Source organism: Anopheles merus, chromosome 3L, assembly GCF_017562075.2.
Source record: "Anopheles merus strain MAF chromosome 3L, AmerM5.1, whole genome shotgun sequence".
NCBI classification, from domain to species: domain Eukaryota; kingdom Metazoa; phylum Arthropoda; class Insecta; order Diptera; family Culicidae; genus Anopheles; species Anopheles merus.
This window is the reverse complement of record NC_054085.1, coordinates 12,742,046-12,760,207: the sequence shown is the minus strand read 5'-3', so window position 1 is coordinate 12,760,207 and position 18,162 is coordinate 12,742,046. Positions and strand designations below refer to the sequence as shown.

The window sequence follows — 18,162 nt, the reverse complement described above, 5'->3', positions numbered from 1 at the left end:
TGGTCCATCACTTCCGGTTACCCCTTTTTAAAGGTGTGTGATGGCATCTGTTAATCAACAATTGACAGCAGATGCAAAATATCTTTGTCACGGGGAAAAGTCTTTACACGTTAGTTTAATGATGCTAAACCTTACAAAAAGCAATATGTTTAAAGCTTTTATCATCATTTTTCCATCAGTTGTTTGCTCATATAACACTTCTGAAAATATAAAGATTGCATATTTAAATAGCTTAAGATCCATAGTAGCCAAATTAGATCCACAAACGAGCGCACGATTGAAAATTTGTTTGTACAAATTTGATAGAAATCATGCCAAAAATGGTTCTCTAATGTGTTGTCACACCTCCAGATTGGATACTATATTGTTGAATAATTCACTGATAACTTTTATCCAGTATTTATGACAAGTGTTCATCTTTCCCGTAATGCCCGTCTTTACTCTCCATCAGCTAGATAACGATTTTTGAAAACGCTTTATGATATAACAATTTAGAATTGAAGTATCAATAACCGGCACACGAATTATAGTGATCCGGGAAAACCCCAAAAAAAAATCAGGGAAAAACTGGGAAAAAACCTGGAATTTAAAATACTGGTTCGAGTTGCCCCACCCTGTAAAATATATACTTTAACTCATAAGCCGTGTTATACGAGTATCCGGGCTAGGTCGAGTCCCGATGAGCCCGGATAAAAGGCGCTCCACTGTTCTTTTATCATACATACACAACGTCTGGCCAGTCTTAAATAGTTATCATTCCGAGAAGCAATTAAAGTACTCAATTTTCTTTTTTTTTAATATTATCATTCTTTATTTCAGCAACACGCGTGTGTTATACAACATAAAGTTATCCTTGCGATCATCCGCTTCGCGTACTGACTCTCTTTGACTACGGGGAAACACATTTAAATTAATCACTGACACGAACGAGAGTGCACACACACGCACACCAACAAGGGTGATGATAACCTCCTCATCACACGAAGCGTAAATTGTTTCTGTATTATTAAACATATTAAATCCTCCTCGGGATGATGGTAAGGCAGGGCTGGGGGGAGGGGAGGAGGAGGCACAGAGTTTTGTTAATAATTTAAACATTTAAAAATATATTTTCAATATATTTCCTATATCGCCTGTTCGAGGGAGGTTGTTTTGCGGCTTTCCAAGGCACAACGTGTTTCGTTTGACGAAACTCAAACCGCTTGCTTTTTAGGGGTTGTTGACTCCCTCTCTCTCTCTATGGGTGGTGTACACAAGAAAACAGCGATCACAACAACAAAAAGCAGCAGAAAACAAACAATTATTTACAACAGGTCCCTCTCCATATTATCCCTCTCGGAGCGGGGACGCTTTGGAGTCGGGGAATAGATGGGGAAGCGTAATGAACAAACAATTAATTGCACTTTGAATCCTGTGTGACACAGGGGGCGGCGAGGAGGAGCTGGGGGAAGACTGTGGGTAGAGGGAAGTCGAGAATGGGGAAGAAGACTTTATGCGCGCCGACCGGGCGACTAACGACCGACAACCACCTGCGATCGCTGCGAAAAGGCATTTTCTGTGGAGCAGCTTCAGTCTCGAAGCGACTTATGCAAACGCGGTCCCTAGAACAGGGTCAGCATGCGGGCCAGTGTGACTGTCGCGAAGGTACAGAGGAAGACCTGCAACGTGGCAGCATTCGCCCGGAAGGCGGCACCTGAAAATGGGAAAGGATTGAATATCAATCATTTGGAAACGGTCATCGAGTAAACGATCGAGAAAAGGAGCACTTACCCAGATAGGGCATGCTGGTGCGCAGCTTGTAGTCGGTCCCCGGTATCGTTACCTCACACTCCAGCTCCATGTCTTTGTTCTGGTCGGGCAGGATGTACTGTACCGTCATGTTGTAGTAGTTGGTGTACTCCTGCACCTGTTCCGTTTCCACCGCGTCGGGCACCTTCTCGTTATCAATGCTGTAGCCAAAAACAGGGCAATAGATTATGAAAATGAGAATAGAATGAGATAGAATGTGATTTAATTATGGTTAGAATTGAAAAATTAATTTGAACTATTTCTCTTTTGTTGCATATAGCGCCATCTATGGTCGACTAGCCGCACTACAACGCGAATTAGTTTTTCAATACTTTAACTTCGTCAAACCGAATGCCAAATGAATACATTTTAGTTTTTAGTCGTGAATTTTCTTCGTGTGCTGTGCTTTAATGCGGTTAAATTAAAATAAATAAATAGATAAAATCGTGTTTGATGCTAGTATCGCTACTCGCCGATAGGTGGCGCCACGCCATTATCATCATCCCGATGAAGGATGCTTTTTCCGTTCATTCTCGCCTTTTTTTGTGCGTCCTAATCTAATCTAATCCAACCAAAAACCACGATCATCCCCAATTGCATACTTACAGCAGCGAAACTTCCGGTCGGGGGAAAATTTCACCCACATTGCAGAACACCACCGTGCTGCCGTTCGTTTCCCGCTGGAAGCCGAGCGAGAAGTCCGTCTCGGGCACGATTATCTGCAGGTGGGCCGTCCGCGACTGCACGCTCTGGTACGTCTGCACCTGGCACGTGTAGTTGCCGGTGTAGTTGGCTCTCGGGTTGATAAACTTTAAGGCACTGTGCTTGTGGAGCCGATCGTCCGACTCGGAGTAGCCGAGATCGATGTGTCCCTTGAACGCGCTCTGGAAATTGATAACAGATGAGTGTGTTTTTCTGCTTTCTTGGCACGATTTCATGTGTGTGGGTGTGTGTCGGGACTTACAAACACGACCGGATTCCGCGACGGTATCCACTGGTAGATCTGCAGCTCGTTGTGCTTCCATTTCAGCACGAACCCCTTCGACTCGCTCTCGTCGATGTCGTAGTCGCAGCCGAGGATCAGCGGTTTGTGGTCGCCCTCATCGCGCGATATGCTGTACGAGGACGGTACTCGCAGGTTGTTGATCTCAAGGCAGGTGACAGCTGGAGGAAGAAATGAAAGTAAATAAAGAAAGTGAGTAAATTTTAACAACTATTTGTTTCTGTTTTCATTCGCTCATTAATATTTATTATATCACAGCGATCATTAAATCAATTGGACATTAAATAAAACATTGCCTTTAAAGGCATATGAATTTCTTAATAAATTAAGAATATAAATAAAGCAATGCATTTTAAAAAGTTTTTTTGCAATTTTTATCGCAACCGAACACGTTCTTGATCGACCGAAAATTTCCAATTGGAATTTGATTTCAGTACTCCTATCCCGTTCTCTCACACATTGATTAGTCTCAAAGATACCACAGTATAGTTTTATCCACTTTTGAAATCATCGATACCAGGGAAGCACGTAAGTAAGAAGGCTACATTTATCCAATTGCGTGACATTACATGGTGTTAGTAGATGCCTATGCCACGCCCCCTGCATTAGATCTGTACTGGAATTTGATCGTCCAGTGTGTTATCACACTCTGCTCACGAAGCAAACGGTGGTTGATCGTATGTGTTCGCTGACACTAATAAAGCCGCAAAGGATAGTGTGTGTTGAGAAGGTTAGTTTGTGTCCTAGTATTTGACATCCTGTTCTTATCATGGAGGGGAAGGCTATTCCATCTCTCTCTTTCTAACTCATTGCAGTATATGCTTATTCGGGAAGTATAATGCTACAGAGGGGAAACAGTTTCAGTTACACACACAACTATGTATAACACAAAATGGAAATGGATGATCGATAGTGTAAGTGTCCTTCCGCTTTCTCTGTCACACACGCTGGATGCTGCGCCAAATTAAATCGTTAGAAAACCGGATTTGGGTAACAGGAGAGCATTTTATTTAGGAGGCTGCCTACCACAAAATTGCGTTGCCTCAGTGTATTAGTGTTGCGTTAGGATTACATGTGGGGAAGATGATCATTAGTATAAGTGTATCCTAGGTAGCTTTGATAGTCCGTTTTCTCTGTCCCTCTCACTGAAGTTGACCATGCTGTGCCATACCAGGAGCTTAGGAAATTGGCATTTTGTAACAGGAGACCATGTTTTCAAGGAGGATGCTACAACTAATTGCGTTGCGTATGTGTATCGTATGGAGAAGATGATCGTTAGTGTAAGTGTTCTAGATCGGAATGTGATCTGTTTTCTCTGTCACTCTCGTAGGAATTGATGATGCTGTGCCAAATTAAATTGTTAGAAAACCGGATTTAGGTAACAGGAGAGCATTTTATCAAGGAGGTGCGCTACAAAATATTGCGTTGCATTAGTGTGTTGTATTAGTGTATTACATTAGTATTACATTTGGTCATTGGTAGGGGAGCGTGGGGCAAAATGGTTACGTGGGGCGAAATGGTTATCTGCATTATTGGTAAATTAACACGTTTATAATGACTTTTAATGATAGAAAAACATCAAATACAATGTTTAAAGCCCACTATGAATGTTTCACTACCTATAATTTCAAAATAAGCGAATAAATTAGCAAATAAAGTTTTTGCTCAAAACGATGCAATTTTCAACGTCTCTAACATAAACTTTCGTAAAATCTATTATTTACGTATAAGAAGTAACAATTTTAATTTAATCAAACGTTTAAAAAAATAAAGTTTATAAAATGTATCACTTGGGGCAAAATGGTCGGTATGTCTTGACAGGAGCAACATTTTGAGAATGTGGTGAAAGCTAAGGTCGCTACAATATGTTAGCTTAACATACAGGGTTTCCCACGATTTATTTGTGAGTTCCCATAATTTTTTGGGCTCGTCTCACGATTTATTCATCGTATCGCATACATTATTGGTTCGTTCCCATAATTTATTGGTATCGTCCGATTAGATATCAATACAATTGCACCAAAAAAATTTGGGAAACGGCCAAAAAATCGTGGGAACGCACAAAAAAAAGAACCAACCAATAAATCGTGGGAAACCCTGTAAATAAAACTGTGCTGTATGTATACTCTATCGATAAGCAAAATCATTGACATCACGTTATTACTGAAATATTCCAGCACTATACTAAATTATTTAACAAAACACTTAAATACTAATCTTAAACCTTTTTTCTAACAATTCTACCAAGATGCAAGAGTTTTACCAAAAGCCTAATGTCCAATATTGTGGTCAATTTTGCGCCGTTGTTTTGATGTGTTTTGACATATGTATGACCATTTTGCCCCATTGCGCATTCATACATTTTCATAACTTTCAATGTCGATTTTGAAATTTTATTTTATTTATTTATATTTGTTATTAATATGTCAATTTTTGATTGTTTTTCATGAATAACAAGTTTAAGCATCGATTGTCCTGAAAATATCAGAAGTGTAAAGTGATGATGACCCGATGAGATATAGAGCAAAATCCTTTCAAGTTCCATTTTACCCCGCTTTCCCCTAAAAGTGTATCCTAGGCAGCTTTGATATCCCGTTTTCTCTGTCACTTTCACTGGATTTGAAGATGCTGTGCCATACCAGGAGCCTAGGCATTTATGTAACGGGCGATCATTCCATTCAGGAGGAGGCTACACAATCTACGGTCTGATCGTTAGTGTAAGTGTTCATAGATCGCGAAAGATCCGTTTTCTCTTTCACCCTCGCTGGATTTTGTATTCACGCCTAATCAAAATACTTCGAAAATTGGCATTTGGTACCAGGAGAGCATTTTATTAGAGAGGTTATCTACAATCAAATTGCACTCCGTAAGTGTATCATATCACGAACGAAGAAGATGATCGTTAGTGTGAGTGTGTCCTAGATTGTTAGGATCTCCTCCTATTTTCTCTGTCACTCTCGCTGGGCCAATCAGAAAGCTTCAAAAATTGGCATTTTGCAACAGGAGATCAACCAAATGTGAAGGTACCACAATCACCGTGTGCTTGTGTGTGTGCGATATCACATTCTTATCACGCGAAGGGGAAATTCGATCGTTGATAGATGTGAGTGAGATCAACTTTGGGTTCACTCGTTTTGATTTAGTAACAGGAGAGCATCCATTGAAGGAGGTGACATCTAACGACTCGGCTGTGTTAGTGTTTGCTATCATTATCGTAGAAACGTAATCGATAATGTGTAGATCTCTTCCCAAAATGAGAGTTAATGATCAACATTCCAACGACTATCTTCGCCCGCTTATCTGTGTTGAGCCTTTCTGGATGTGCAGGGATTTTAGCGACTATGGTACAGGGTTTTGGGATATAAATTTTGGGTTTTTTTTATATTATGAAAGGTAAAAAGGCACAGCCTTTTTTTTAATGAAACGCCACTCTAAAATTCAAATATTCAAGGTCTCGCTTTAAAATAGATAAAAAGGAAAGTGTACATTTTCGCCGTTCACCGTGTTTTCACCCCTCAGCTGCAAAAGGTGTTCAAGATTGAAGGAAAAACAACCCCGCAAAATGTTGACGCCTTGCCAACAAGCAAAAAGCATTACAAATAATAAACACAGCAAAAACCCATTGACATTCGTTGAAGCGTTTTACAGAGCTACACACACCACTAGCTCACTACTAAGCACAATCGCCTGTGACCGAAACCGTCTTCATTGCCCAACCATTGGAGGTTGGTGGAATTACATTACTCGATTGCAAGTCGAGGGTGTGTAGGTGTGTCGGTCGGTTTTAAAACATTTGCAGAACGTTTGAAATCTGTGCCAACAATCTGAAGCTAAACTACAGAGGAGACTCTGCTGCTGCTGCTGCTACTGCCGTACACAACAAAGCGCTACAAACGGCAACACTTTCCTAACCTCCCTCGCTGTTATGCTTATTTTTTTTATTAAATATTACATACTGTTCTATTTTCATGAAGACGACCGTACCCACTTGACCGTCCGCATGGGCAAGGCAGTAAAACACATGGCTACACGGTGTACACTACGGCCTCAACGACCCAACGGCCCCAATGCTTTTGGAAAATAAACTGTCCATACCTCCACGCGTCACTCGCGTATTTTGATAATATTCTAACCACCAAACGAACGTGCTAAACGTACGCGCGCACGCGGCAGTAAAAGCAAGCTAAAGTTTGCAAAAACAACGCCACTCCTTGCGGGTTCCCGGAACTTCCCGGTAGTCGATGGTTGGGCACAAGCAAACCCAAACAGTAAGTTGAAAGTAGTAGTAGTAGTAGTAGTAGTAGTAGTAGTAGTAGTAGTAATAGTAACAGTTATCCTCCGCGGGGGGGTGGTGTGGACGGTTTGCTAATGGATGGACAAATAACTTTTCATTCTTGGGGTTGGAGTGAGCACGTTACGAGCAAGACATAAATCAAACGTCATAAAGCGTCAACAAGCGTCAGTAGTGCGGGAGTTGTTACTATATCGAAGGGGCGATGGTGAACCAACGCAAGACGTTAATGTGGTCCAATCTATTGCTTGTCTTTAGGTTAACCAGTTGAGGGAGTAAGTGAAGTGATACAAAAAATAACAAGACAAACAGGCTCGGTGAAATAACAAGCGAATCGGTTATCGTACAACAAAACAACATGATTTAACACTTTTTACCCTTCCTTGTTTGTTTTGTTGGTTTTCCTTTTTGTACCTTTTGCTGTTTTTGCTGTTTCTATACTCCCTTTTCACCTCTTTCATGTGTTTAATTTTCATTTCTATGAAATCTTTTTTATTATTATTTTTTGTTTCTAATTTGTTATTGTTCTGGCGCGCCATTTTATCTCTTACTTGTTATTTTCGATTAATTTAAATACTGCCTATTTTTGTTTACATTCTGTTTTTTTAATCGTTCCATATTCCTTAACAAAACTAGTCCAATGTTAAAAGTTAGTTATTTGGTTTTATTTTATACTTTCCACTCTTTTTGATCATGTATTTACTTGTTGAGCCGGTCTCATGGTACAGTCGTCAACTTGTACGACTTAACAACATGCCCGTCATGGGTTCAAGCCCCAAATAGACCGTGCCGCCATACGTAGGACTGACTATCCTACTATGGGGGGAAATCAATAAGTCACTGAAAGCCAACCCCACAAGTGGGTTGGCAGGCCTTGACCGGCATCGGTTGTTGAGCCAAACAAGAAGAGAGAAATTTACTTGTTAGTTTTAATAATTTTTCGTTGATTTTTTGAAATATTTTTTTTTCTTCATCTCTTGTTATCCCTTTACCTCTATTTCATCTATTTATAGACATTTTTTTCTTTCGTCGATAATATGACGTTTGATTATTTATTGGTAATATTATTGTTTTTTAGTTTAATATATTTATCAATTTATTTATTTATTTATTCATTTATTTATATTCATTCATTTATTTATTTTATTTTTTGTTTTTTTTTTAAATATTCTTATTTATTTATTTATTTTTTTAATTATTTATTAATTTTTTTCGTCATTTTTTCATTTATTTTATTTTTATTTTTTATTTATGTTTTATTTATTTATTTATTTATTTATTTATTTATTTGTTTATTTAATCATTTATGTATTCAGTTATATATTTATTATTAACTCGATTTATACGCTGTTGAATGTTTTTAGTTGTTCGTTTTATAATTTTTGCTAACATTCTAGTTTGCATATCAACATGCCCTTTAAACCCCCGATAGAACGAGCCCCTGTGCACAAGATTGAAACAAATAGCCTATTATTGACTAAAACAGGTCAAATAATCAAATAAGAAGGGGCATATGCTTTAATAAATCAAAGATGTTCTTTGCAATTAAACTTAAGCTAAGGTTATTGTAATGCAAAAGTAAATTATACGTCAATTATATTCATCAAATGTACTGTATTACAATACAGATTAATACAACAGTTTCCGTTTGAGTGCATCGAATGCAACTATAACTTGATTGGAAAATCCCTTTACTAGAATTACAGCCAGGCAACGCTCACACTCCAAAACCACAATTATTATCGTATTGAAAGCATCAAACATTCATCTTCATACGGTCCAACAACGAATCTACTGCTGATAATCAATTTTGGTAGTATCATAGTCACCGTTAATACTGCATGTGCCACGAACGAACAGCCTTAAAACAGGCTTTCATATACTGACTGGTTGTACTAAAATACATCTATTTTATCATATATCACTATCCAAAGATACTATCCAAGACCACACACACGTTCCTATCAACACCAGTTTTCATGAGATGCCAGGCTGCTCCATCGAAGACGGTTTCAAGGCGTTTAACCCTTTTTTTCCTATTTTCATACTTCTACCAGCAAAAAATGAATGACAACAAATGAAATTTGCTTTAAATTTATATACATTGCTTCTTTCCGCATGATAAACGTTTAAAATATTACAAGTGAAAACCCCACATCTCCTCACAATCACCAATACGTCAACCACACCCCACTAGCACCGGTCAGAATTGAAAGACAATCCAAACCCCTTTCAGGAGGAAATTCCTCCAACCATCCATCGCTCCTTCCTTCCTGCCTTCGCTTTATATATATACATATATACCGGAAGCACACTTTTCCTCCTTAACGATGGAAACGCCGGCAGAGAAACGCGCGCGCAAACGATAAATTAAGGTCACGCAAAGGAACGCGGGTGTGCGTTCGCTTTTTAGTCGCTCTTTAATTCCCCTACCTCCCGATAACTCTTCTTCCCTCCACACTAGTTACCATATTTTACTCCCCACACAACACAGGCAAGAAAACAGCTGGCCGTACGATGCCTGCAAGGCGTCATAAATCTAATTTCAAACATGATTGACGCGCGCTGCGCATAGGATAAAGATAGCGCACGAGAGCGCGGTTTTTTGATAGGCACGGCATGGCTGGGGGGAAGTTAGACCCTGCGCATTGACCGGGAAGGAAAACTGTTGCTTTTGAGGGAAATTCCGATGCTTTTGGCGCTATTTTGCACTATAATTTTCAAACACCAGCCTTCAAACGGAAAAAACCGGGGGATTGGCCACCGCAATTAGATCACCCATGGAACCACACACAACCTTGCATACTCGACCGTGCATAACGAAATGATACCAATCCCATCCCAGCATGGCCATTCATCATAAATGCGCACCTACTTTTCGCCAAGGTGCAATTCCGTTGCACTTCGTTGCATCGCACGTGCGCCACGCTTCATCGTACTATCGACGATCTTTTCGATCGGATCTGAAGCGCATTTGCATGCGAACGGCTTCCTCCCTTCCAGTCTTTTTTTCATTTTTGCAATATGCTTTTCAAAAATTCCTTCAACACACACTCACACACACACAGAAGAGAAAATAAACTCGCAATTCAAGCGAGTTTCTAAAAATATTCCACCACAAGTGTGACAACACAGTGGACGCCCGTTCGCTCCAAACGTTCTTCCGGTCAAAGACACTCGAGTGTGGTGCCGGCTCGATCTCATCTTATCGAACAAGTCTGCCCTGGGGAGAAGAAAATGTGTGCCAAAATTTCTGTGAGTGTGTCCTCCCTCTTTTTCTCCCTTCCCCTTTCCACCACACACACACACTTTCCAGGGCGCACCAACACCAGTACGCGGATTTGCGCACTCGGGATCCAAACACTCTGGGGAAGCGCACGCTTATTTTACTTGCGATTTGAGTTTGTTTTTCCGTGTGTTTTTGCCAATACATTGGAGTTTTGCAAGGATAGAGCTTCCTTTCTTTAAAAATAGTTGCATTGAGGGTGGAGTGGATCTGCTCTATTATATTCGCTAGAAGAATTTCGGTATTGTGTGAGGTAATATTGTTCGATGTAGGAACCACAGTGATCTCATCGGGCGCAATTTCGCAAGCAATCGCGGGACACTATAGTGGCACACCACATGGAAATTTGTTCTGTCAGTCGCTGCTTGATAATTGCTGATTGTTTATCAGCTTGTTGTTGCTTGGTTGGTAGTGCGAGTGGCAATTTCCACCGTGTTAATTTGTAGTGCATAGTCGTTAGCAGCTAGATACGAATATTGATTCTGGCACCTCTACACAAAGGTGAAATACAGCGCAAATCGCAGCTTTAGAGCAATGTTTTATTTTCGATGCGATGATCGAGAAGTAATAATGAGGTTATAATCAAGGGCGGTTCAATGTTATCTTGTAATCAATTTACATCTATAATGACGATTACTCGGTCCTTCAAATGCTGTTGCATGGATCTAATTATGAAAAAAAAGGATAGAACAATAAAGACTTGGGAAGCAAACCATTGCCAATGAAGAATCGTTTGATGATACTACCAACAGTAGCAGTGATGTACTGTGGGGTAGATACTTTTTTACCCTTTTTTGGGTTTTTATCGGGTTCATTTTTACCCATCTTTTTCGTTTTTACCCTGGTAATTATTGGGTATTTTCGTTTGAATAGAATTTTCAATTATTTTTGTCACTTATATTAAAAATCTGTTTCGAATTTTTATGTAAAACAAAATGTTCAGTTTAGATTAGGTAATTACATGGTCTCTGTATCTACATATTTAATACATTTTATCTTATTTTTAACAAGGCTTTGAATTAACACTTTTATTTTCCCGTTGAAATTGTCGTGCAGTCAGAACTTGGTGAACGATTTGTTCAATGTTTTCAAAAAGAACGATTGAATTATTCATAAAATTTTCAATATCTTGAATCATTAAACCCACTTACTTTTTCTTCAAATTGAGAACTCTAAGATTTTTATGGATCCTAAGAAATCATGTCGTATCAAAAAGTTGTACAAGTGAATGATCAAAGCGTTTTACCCGGTACATTTGACTTCTTTCAAATTAGATCTACCAGATCAAGGAACGTAACTAGCTCTAGGTAAACAATGGAGTCAAATATAACACGGCTGTTAAAAAGGATATTGACAATTGTGGAAAGATGTTCAAGCAAATTTGAGTGGCTGCACAACACAAATCAATACAGTTTATCTACTAATCGAGCTACAAAATTATCATATTTGTCGTACAATTATGGTTTAAGAAACGTTATAGATGATTTTTTTCTACTCATTCTTTCGCACTGTACGTATAGAGGCACGGTCCATTCGGGGTTTGAACCCATGATGGGAAAGTTGTTAATTCGTACGACTATAGATGATAGTTTACCCAATTTACCTGGGAAAATACCGTATTTACTAGTGATTTTTCCCCGAAATTGAAAATACCCGATATGATACATCCCTGATCATGACAATTGCCTTGAAGTTATCCAAGATTACTTCACTTATTGGAATATTATTTCCATTCAAAAATGTCCACATAGACATGGTCCAGACTACCAATTGTCCTCCAAGTCGCAAACAAATACACATAAAATAAGCCAAACGCGTTTTTGCGATAGTTATTCACTGCATAGATTCTGGAATCAATGCTTCTCTTTGTCAGAAATCTTTGTATTGCTACTGGAACTCTGGAATAAATCAACATAAGTCTGGTGAACGTTTGGGTTCACTAGCGATAGCCCCAGGGCAGACCTGCATCAGTTTATTTGCTTTCGTTTGGCTTTGGCATAATGATCGTTTCCACTCTCTATCTGTCTAAAGTCTATCTTTCGCTAACCTTCGACTTAAGTCGATTGAATTCAGATTCGCCCAGAATGTTCAATTTAAACGTAAATACCTTCACGATGTATAGAATCCTTGCCTTTAGTGGCAGATGATAGTTGCGATGTCTTTCTCTTACTGCAACCTTGTTTGCAATTCTGCCTCTTTTCAAGAAATTAGCTTTCTTTCTGCTACAAGGAAAGGACTCAAATATTCCATGTGTCTAAGCTTCAGTTTTTTTTTCTCCAAATATTCTCAACATGTTTTTGAGTTGTTGTTAATTATTTTCCATATCTCTGACAGTTTTTACTCATATTTTATTTCCTCGATTAACCTTATTTCATGAATATGATCGATGATACATTAAACGACAATAATGTGTAGATCATAAAGTCCGTCATTTATGAAAGGGATATTAAAGATCATGAGCACCAACACTCCATTTACCGTTAAAGGGGTGGTAACGCTATCTTTAATACAGGTTCTAATTTTTACCGGACGCTTTTGTGTTGAAGTTTCATAAATAACCATACCACACGATCAGATACACTAAATATTCCAGGATCAGCCAGTACATTGATACTTTAGTGTTGAGATACAGTATAGCATTACAGTACAGTAGGTTTTATAGTGGTACACAGGTACATCAAACGAGGACATTACAGTATAACATTGTATTAGAGGATTTCAGGATTTCTGGATGATCTGTGGCGTTGAGTGACAAATTCTTGCCTTATTTTAATCGGCCAGATAATGCCACCACGTTGCGAAGAGTTCAGCTACTATGCAAAGAGCATCAGAATTTCAGAAAAATCGCGTAATTATTAGATTATAATGTATTAAATACGTCGTAGAGGCCATGAATCAAAGCCATCAATCATCATCATCAATCACGATCAGATACACTAAATATTCCAGGATCAGCCAGTACATTGATACTTTAGTGTTGAGATACAGTATAGCATTACAGTACAGTAGGTTTTATAGTGGTACACAGGTACATCAAACGAGGACATTACAGTATAACATTGTATTAGAGGATTTCAGGATTTCTGGATGATCTGTGGCGTTGAGTGACAAATTCTTGCCTTATTTTAATCGGCCAGATAATGCCACCACGTTGCGAAGAGTTCAGCTACTATGCAAAGAGCATCAGAATTTCAGAAAAATCGCGTAATTATTAGATTATAATGTATTAAATACGTCGTAGAGGCCATGAATCAAAGCCATCAATCATGAGCGCACGCGGATTTTTGAGTTACATTAGAGCATTTAACTTACTCTAACTTAGCTTTAAAATCACTCAATCCTTCATACATCCTTGTCACAGTAACTCAGTCGTTTTAAAAATAAACAAAAACTTGACATTTCTTTCATGAAGTTGTTTGTTTTTCAACGTGAGTTACGTGTTTATTTCAATAGTTTAAGGTCATTCAAACAGCTGATTATAGCGTTTCATAAACATTACGACCACCTTTGACAGTTTGTCCCATGCATCAACTAAAGATTATGATGAAAAATACAGAAACCAAAACCCGTAACCTTGCGTAAGTTCATAACACCATAACTCAAAGTCCGCCATCCTTGCATTCCCAACACACACACGATTAACCTTCCCACAGGTTCAGCGAACTTGACTTGAGAAAATTAAGAAAAAAACGACCCAAACGAAGGTTTCCCTTTGCAAGAAAGTATCAACTAACTTGTTCCGTTTAAATTCTTCAGCGGACCGTGTAACTTCGACGAAGATAGAAGTAAACGAACGATTAAGGAAATGGTGGCCACCCGATAGTTACGACCTTACACAGACACAACAAACAAAACAAAAAACACACACAAACACCAATTACCTTGCAGTAGGAAAAGGAGTATTAATCCGGTGTTAAAAATAAGTCCCCGCCGCTTATCCATTCTCGATGTCAACGTGTCAATGGGATCTCGAATCGGGGGGTGGTTGGGGGTTTCTTTTCGTTTACAGACGACTGACCCACACCGTACAGATGACGACTGGTCCAATAATGCCCCGTCGCAGCAGCTGTCGTAAACGTCACACACAGGACGACGACGCACCACAATTCCGCACAGTTCGCGTTAATCCGCACCGCTGTCAAATTCTCGTTCTTTTCCTTGCCTAATTTTCACTATTTTCACACACAAACACAAGCACACGACGACGGGGACACTAAAAAGGAACAGGGTGTTACTATTATTTCACTGGCTTACACGCCTTTTTTTTTGGACGGGATACACATTAGCTCCATTGTTTACTTCACGGTGTAACGGCGACGAACGGTTCATTACTAGCGTGGCACAGCATCGCTTGCTTTGACCAGTTTGATGGGTTTATTGTTTTTTTGGGAAGGGGAGCATAGTTTAATCAGCATAGAAGGCGAGGGGGAAAGTGATCTACAGTGACTCACTTAATTAATGGTACAGTTGCATTGGCTTTGCATGTAACATGTCATACCGTTATTATTTTAATTTAATCTGTCTTGTTCTTTTAGAGACAACTTTGTTATGATTTTGTTACTGTTAATAATTGTTAATTTATTTCAATATAAATTCTATTGTTCAAAATAAATTTTAATTAAACCATTTGTGAGTTGAACCATGCACAAGAAACCACATTTTGTCTACATCTTGCCCTCAAGTTACTGTACGAACTTGGAAAAGGTACGAACAATAAAAATGTGGCCAGAGGATACTAATTTAGATCATTAATTCCTGATTTTTTACTGTTAATCAGTAGCCTGAGAAGGTCAGATGTCCTCGTTGCTCATGAAAACTAGATTTAGACCTCAAAGAATTACTCCATTTAATGCATTAAGCTGTACCACAATATTGTTTGAGTACCAACCAAATGGAGTTTTTGACCATTTTGCCCAAAATGTTATATACAAAGTATGACCATTTTTCACTCACAAAACTGAATCGATGATCAGAAATATTATCTATCTAATGACATCAAACATTAAGGTTTAGCTTGAGAATTACCCAAAATACTGACAAACATTAAGAGTACCATCAATTTTGCAAGCCACTGTATGTGTGCGAGTATGTGTGTGCCACAACCATGATCTCATGTATGTGTGCGTGTATGTGTGTGCCACAACCATGATCTCATCGAAGGCCAATTATGTGTCAGTGTGCTAAAACACTATTCCCTCAAAACCACCAAGGATGCACATGGGATTTTTATTGAATTTTAATGTCCGGGAGGCGGCGGGAAAGCAAGCAGTACACGGTCCCCAAAAATAACACTCAATAAAACATCAGCAGCATGCCTATCGCAATGGCACGGTGTGATCCGATGAATTCTTCGAAGGTTCGTCCTTTTTTTTGCTGCTGTTCGGGTTGTCAATGTGTAATGTGAGACCTGTTATTTACTATCCGCCGTTCAATCTTCCGTGCTCGTGGAGTTTACTTTGGAGGGCGAATGGAAAGGATGGAACAACATTGAGGAAATTCTCGGTACACTAGGCGTGCTCTATTTTCACTTTTTCGGTGGCTCTTTGCTTCTTTGCTGCCCGTCACAGTCACCCAATCAAGGTCACAGGCTAGCACAGGATATTGAACGGATAACGAAGTGTAAGGATAATGAAGTTTCCTGTCTTCTCCAAAACGAAATGAGGAAACTATTTACGAAAACATTTTTGAAAAGTCTCTCACTACCAACAAAAAAAGAAAGCCTACATCACCAGAATTTCAAGGTTGATGATGATCTCAGACATTAGACCAGTCTTCGCCACCACAGATTGTCTACTAAACATAACCCAAAACGATCGTTACAAACAACACAAAACGGAACAATCTGCAATCTTGAAACACAGACACACACGTAGCTCTGCAGCAGCAGCAGCAACCAAAAGCTAGCAAGATGAAATCCCATTACTAATGATAATGAAAGGTCCCGCCGAGTGCAACGTTTTCGAATCGCTTTCAAAAAACCGCGCGCAACAAGCACCACACATTGATATTTTTAGTACACACAATCCCTCCACATCCCTCTCTGCCTCGCTCTCTTTATGATTGCAGGGAAAATAATCGTCACACACGGATGCCCGCACACACACATACACACACAGTGGGGAGAAAAGGAGGCCACTACCATCATAACACCACTTGTTGCGAGCAGCTCGCGTAAATATTCTTCCCCAAAAAAAACTGCAAACTGTTACGGCAGGATCATAACGAAGATCTTCCCGCAGATCACGATCGCAGATCGCACACTACTTCACACGTAGAGGTTCTCGCACGGATATCTGCGAACAGAGCCGGAAAGACACAGTTAATATCACGGCTAGATCGCGAGGATCTGTTCCTGAATTTCTGGACACTTCTCAAGAACTCCGCACTGCGAGACAGAGTTTGATCTTTGCTCAAAATTGGAACAAGATATTGGGATACTTCTGCGCTTGCTTTGATTGCTAGTCGTAAAACTCGTAAAATTACACCCCACAAATCACCCAAAAGATACACACGCACACACACGGCACACACGGTACACAAAATGAGGCACGTACGGTTAACGGTTGATCCGATCCGTTTGAACTCCGCCAAGAAACTGTCTAATGGCGCAGGAGGAACCAGCGCTGAACGTCGTCGTCGTCGCGCCGTAGAGTTTCGGTCGGTCTCGCCCGCCGTTCGCTCGGACAGACCACCGTCTCACTCACACACACACACACAGTCACATGCCGTGATGTATGGGTTTACAGTGTAACACGGCGTGCTGCTGCCCCCACAGGAGGAAAAGGGGAGGAAATCAACCACCGAGAAGCGGGAGCTCAGCCGTGAAGCCAGCCTGCACAGACACACACACACACACACACACACACACACCTCAAGCTTCTACCCTCCGCCTTGTGCCATTGACTTCAACCCATGCCAAAGGGGGGGGGGGGAGGACAGATAAGGGACAGGGGAGGCTTTAACGGCGGGGAGAGAGGCGGAAACGGTACCGCACAGATACACTTGAGTTTCCCTTCTACCTCAGCTTCTACGCCCTACCACCCTACCCATTCCTCCTCCACTTCCTTCCGGGTGATCGTCTTCCGCTTTCCCTATTTCATATCCCCCCATCCCGCACGGTGGTTACGGTGGATGACGACGGTCGTTACTCTAATCATATGTACCGCGCCGCGCCAGTCGTCGAGCGAATGGTTCAGAAGCAAATATTCTTTATTTTCTACGCTCGGCGTTAAAATATTGTACACAATATTATCTGTGTGTGTGTTGTTTTTTTTTCAACAGTACAGAAATGTACACACTATCTTAAGGTGCACCGGGGGAAGTGAGGGTCGAGGTGGTAAATGAGGCAAACGAGTACAAATTTTCCGCACATCTCATCGCACACAATCACTGATCACCTGCTGTGCCTAACGGTGTAACTGTATGTGTGTGTGCGACTCTGTCCGTGCTGGCCGCGAATGGGTGGAAAAACTCGCGGAAAATCAGCAAATTAAAGATGACACATATCCAATGAAAGGGTGAGTATGGGGAGCCAAATGAGGAAGGTGAGGAGAGGTAATGGTAATGGAAAACGGAAAGAAGAACACACCAAAAGGATATTTTTAGCAAGAGAAGTGCAACATTCAGAATGAGAGAGGTAGATATAAAGAGAGAGAGAGAGAGAGAGAAATAGAGAGAACGAAAGAATAAGAGAGTATGGTTATGGTGAGCTGTAGATTTAAAAAATGGCAATGAAATTTATTTATGATTTTTTCTCTTTTCCCGATCGCGCTCGAAACGGTTTGGATTTAAAGA

The 18,162-nt window shown here is 40.0% G+C and overlaps 1 protein-coding gene across 5 annotated transcripts; it reads right to left on the bottom strand.

Annotated features, from left to right (window-relative positions):
- Positions 1-787: 787 nt before the first annotated feature.
- On the bottom strand, positions 788-17,019 carry LOC121599759. 5 transcript variants are annotated; one of them, XM_041927816.1, is made up of 6 exons: positions 16,923-17,019; positions 14,250-14,581; positions 2,753-2,952; positions 2,395-2,672; positions 1,771-1,949; positions 788-1,693 (listed from the first exon to the last, which is right to left on the bottom strand). In XM_041927816.1, the coding sequence occupies exons 2-6, from the start codon at positions 14,308-14,310 to the stop codon at positions 1,602-1,604; spliced, it is 810 nt and encodes a 269-aa protein (XP_041783750.1). In that variant the 5' UTR covers positions 14,311-14,581; positions 16,923-17,019; the 3' UTR covers positions 788-1,601. The 5 variants fall into 5 exon arrangements, with proteins under 5 accessions (XP_041783750.1, XP_041783749.1, XP_041783747.1 ...); XM_041927815.1 differs by having other exon boundaries at positions 16,885-16,981; XM_041927813.1 differs by having other exon boundaries at positions 16,881-16,980.
- Between the last annotated feature and the right edge of the window lie 1,143 nt (positions 17,020-18,162).

Coding starts and splice junctions, on each gene's coding strand:
- LOC121599759 (XM_041927816.1), bottom strand. CDS start 14,310: ATGGATAAGCGGCGGGGACTTATTTTTAACACCGGATTAATACTCCTT. Junction 2,673..2,752: donor CGCGGAATCCGGTCGTGTTT/GTAAGTCCCGAC, acceptor ATCAATTTCCAG/AGCGCGTTCAAGGGACACAT. Junction 1,950..2,394: donor CGACCGGAAGTTTCGCTGCT/GTAAGTATGCAA, acceptor TTTTGGCTACAG/CATTGATAACGAGAAGGTGC.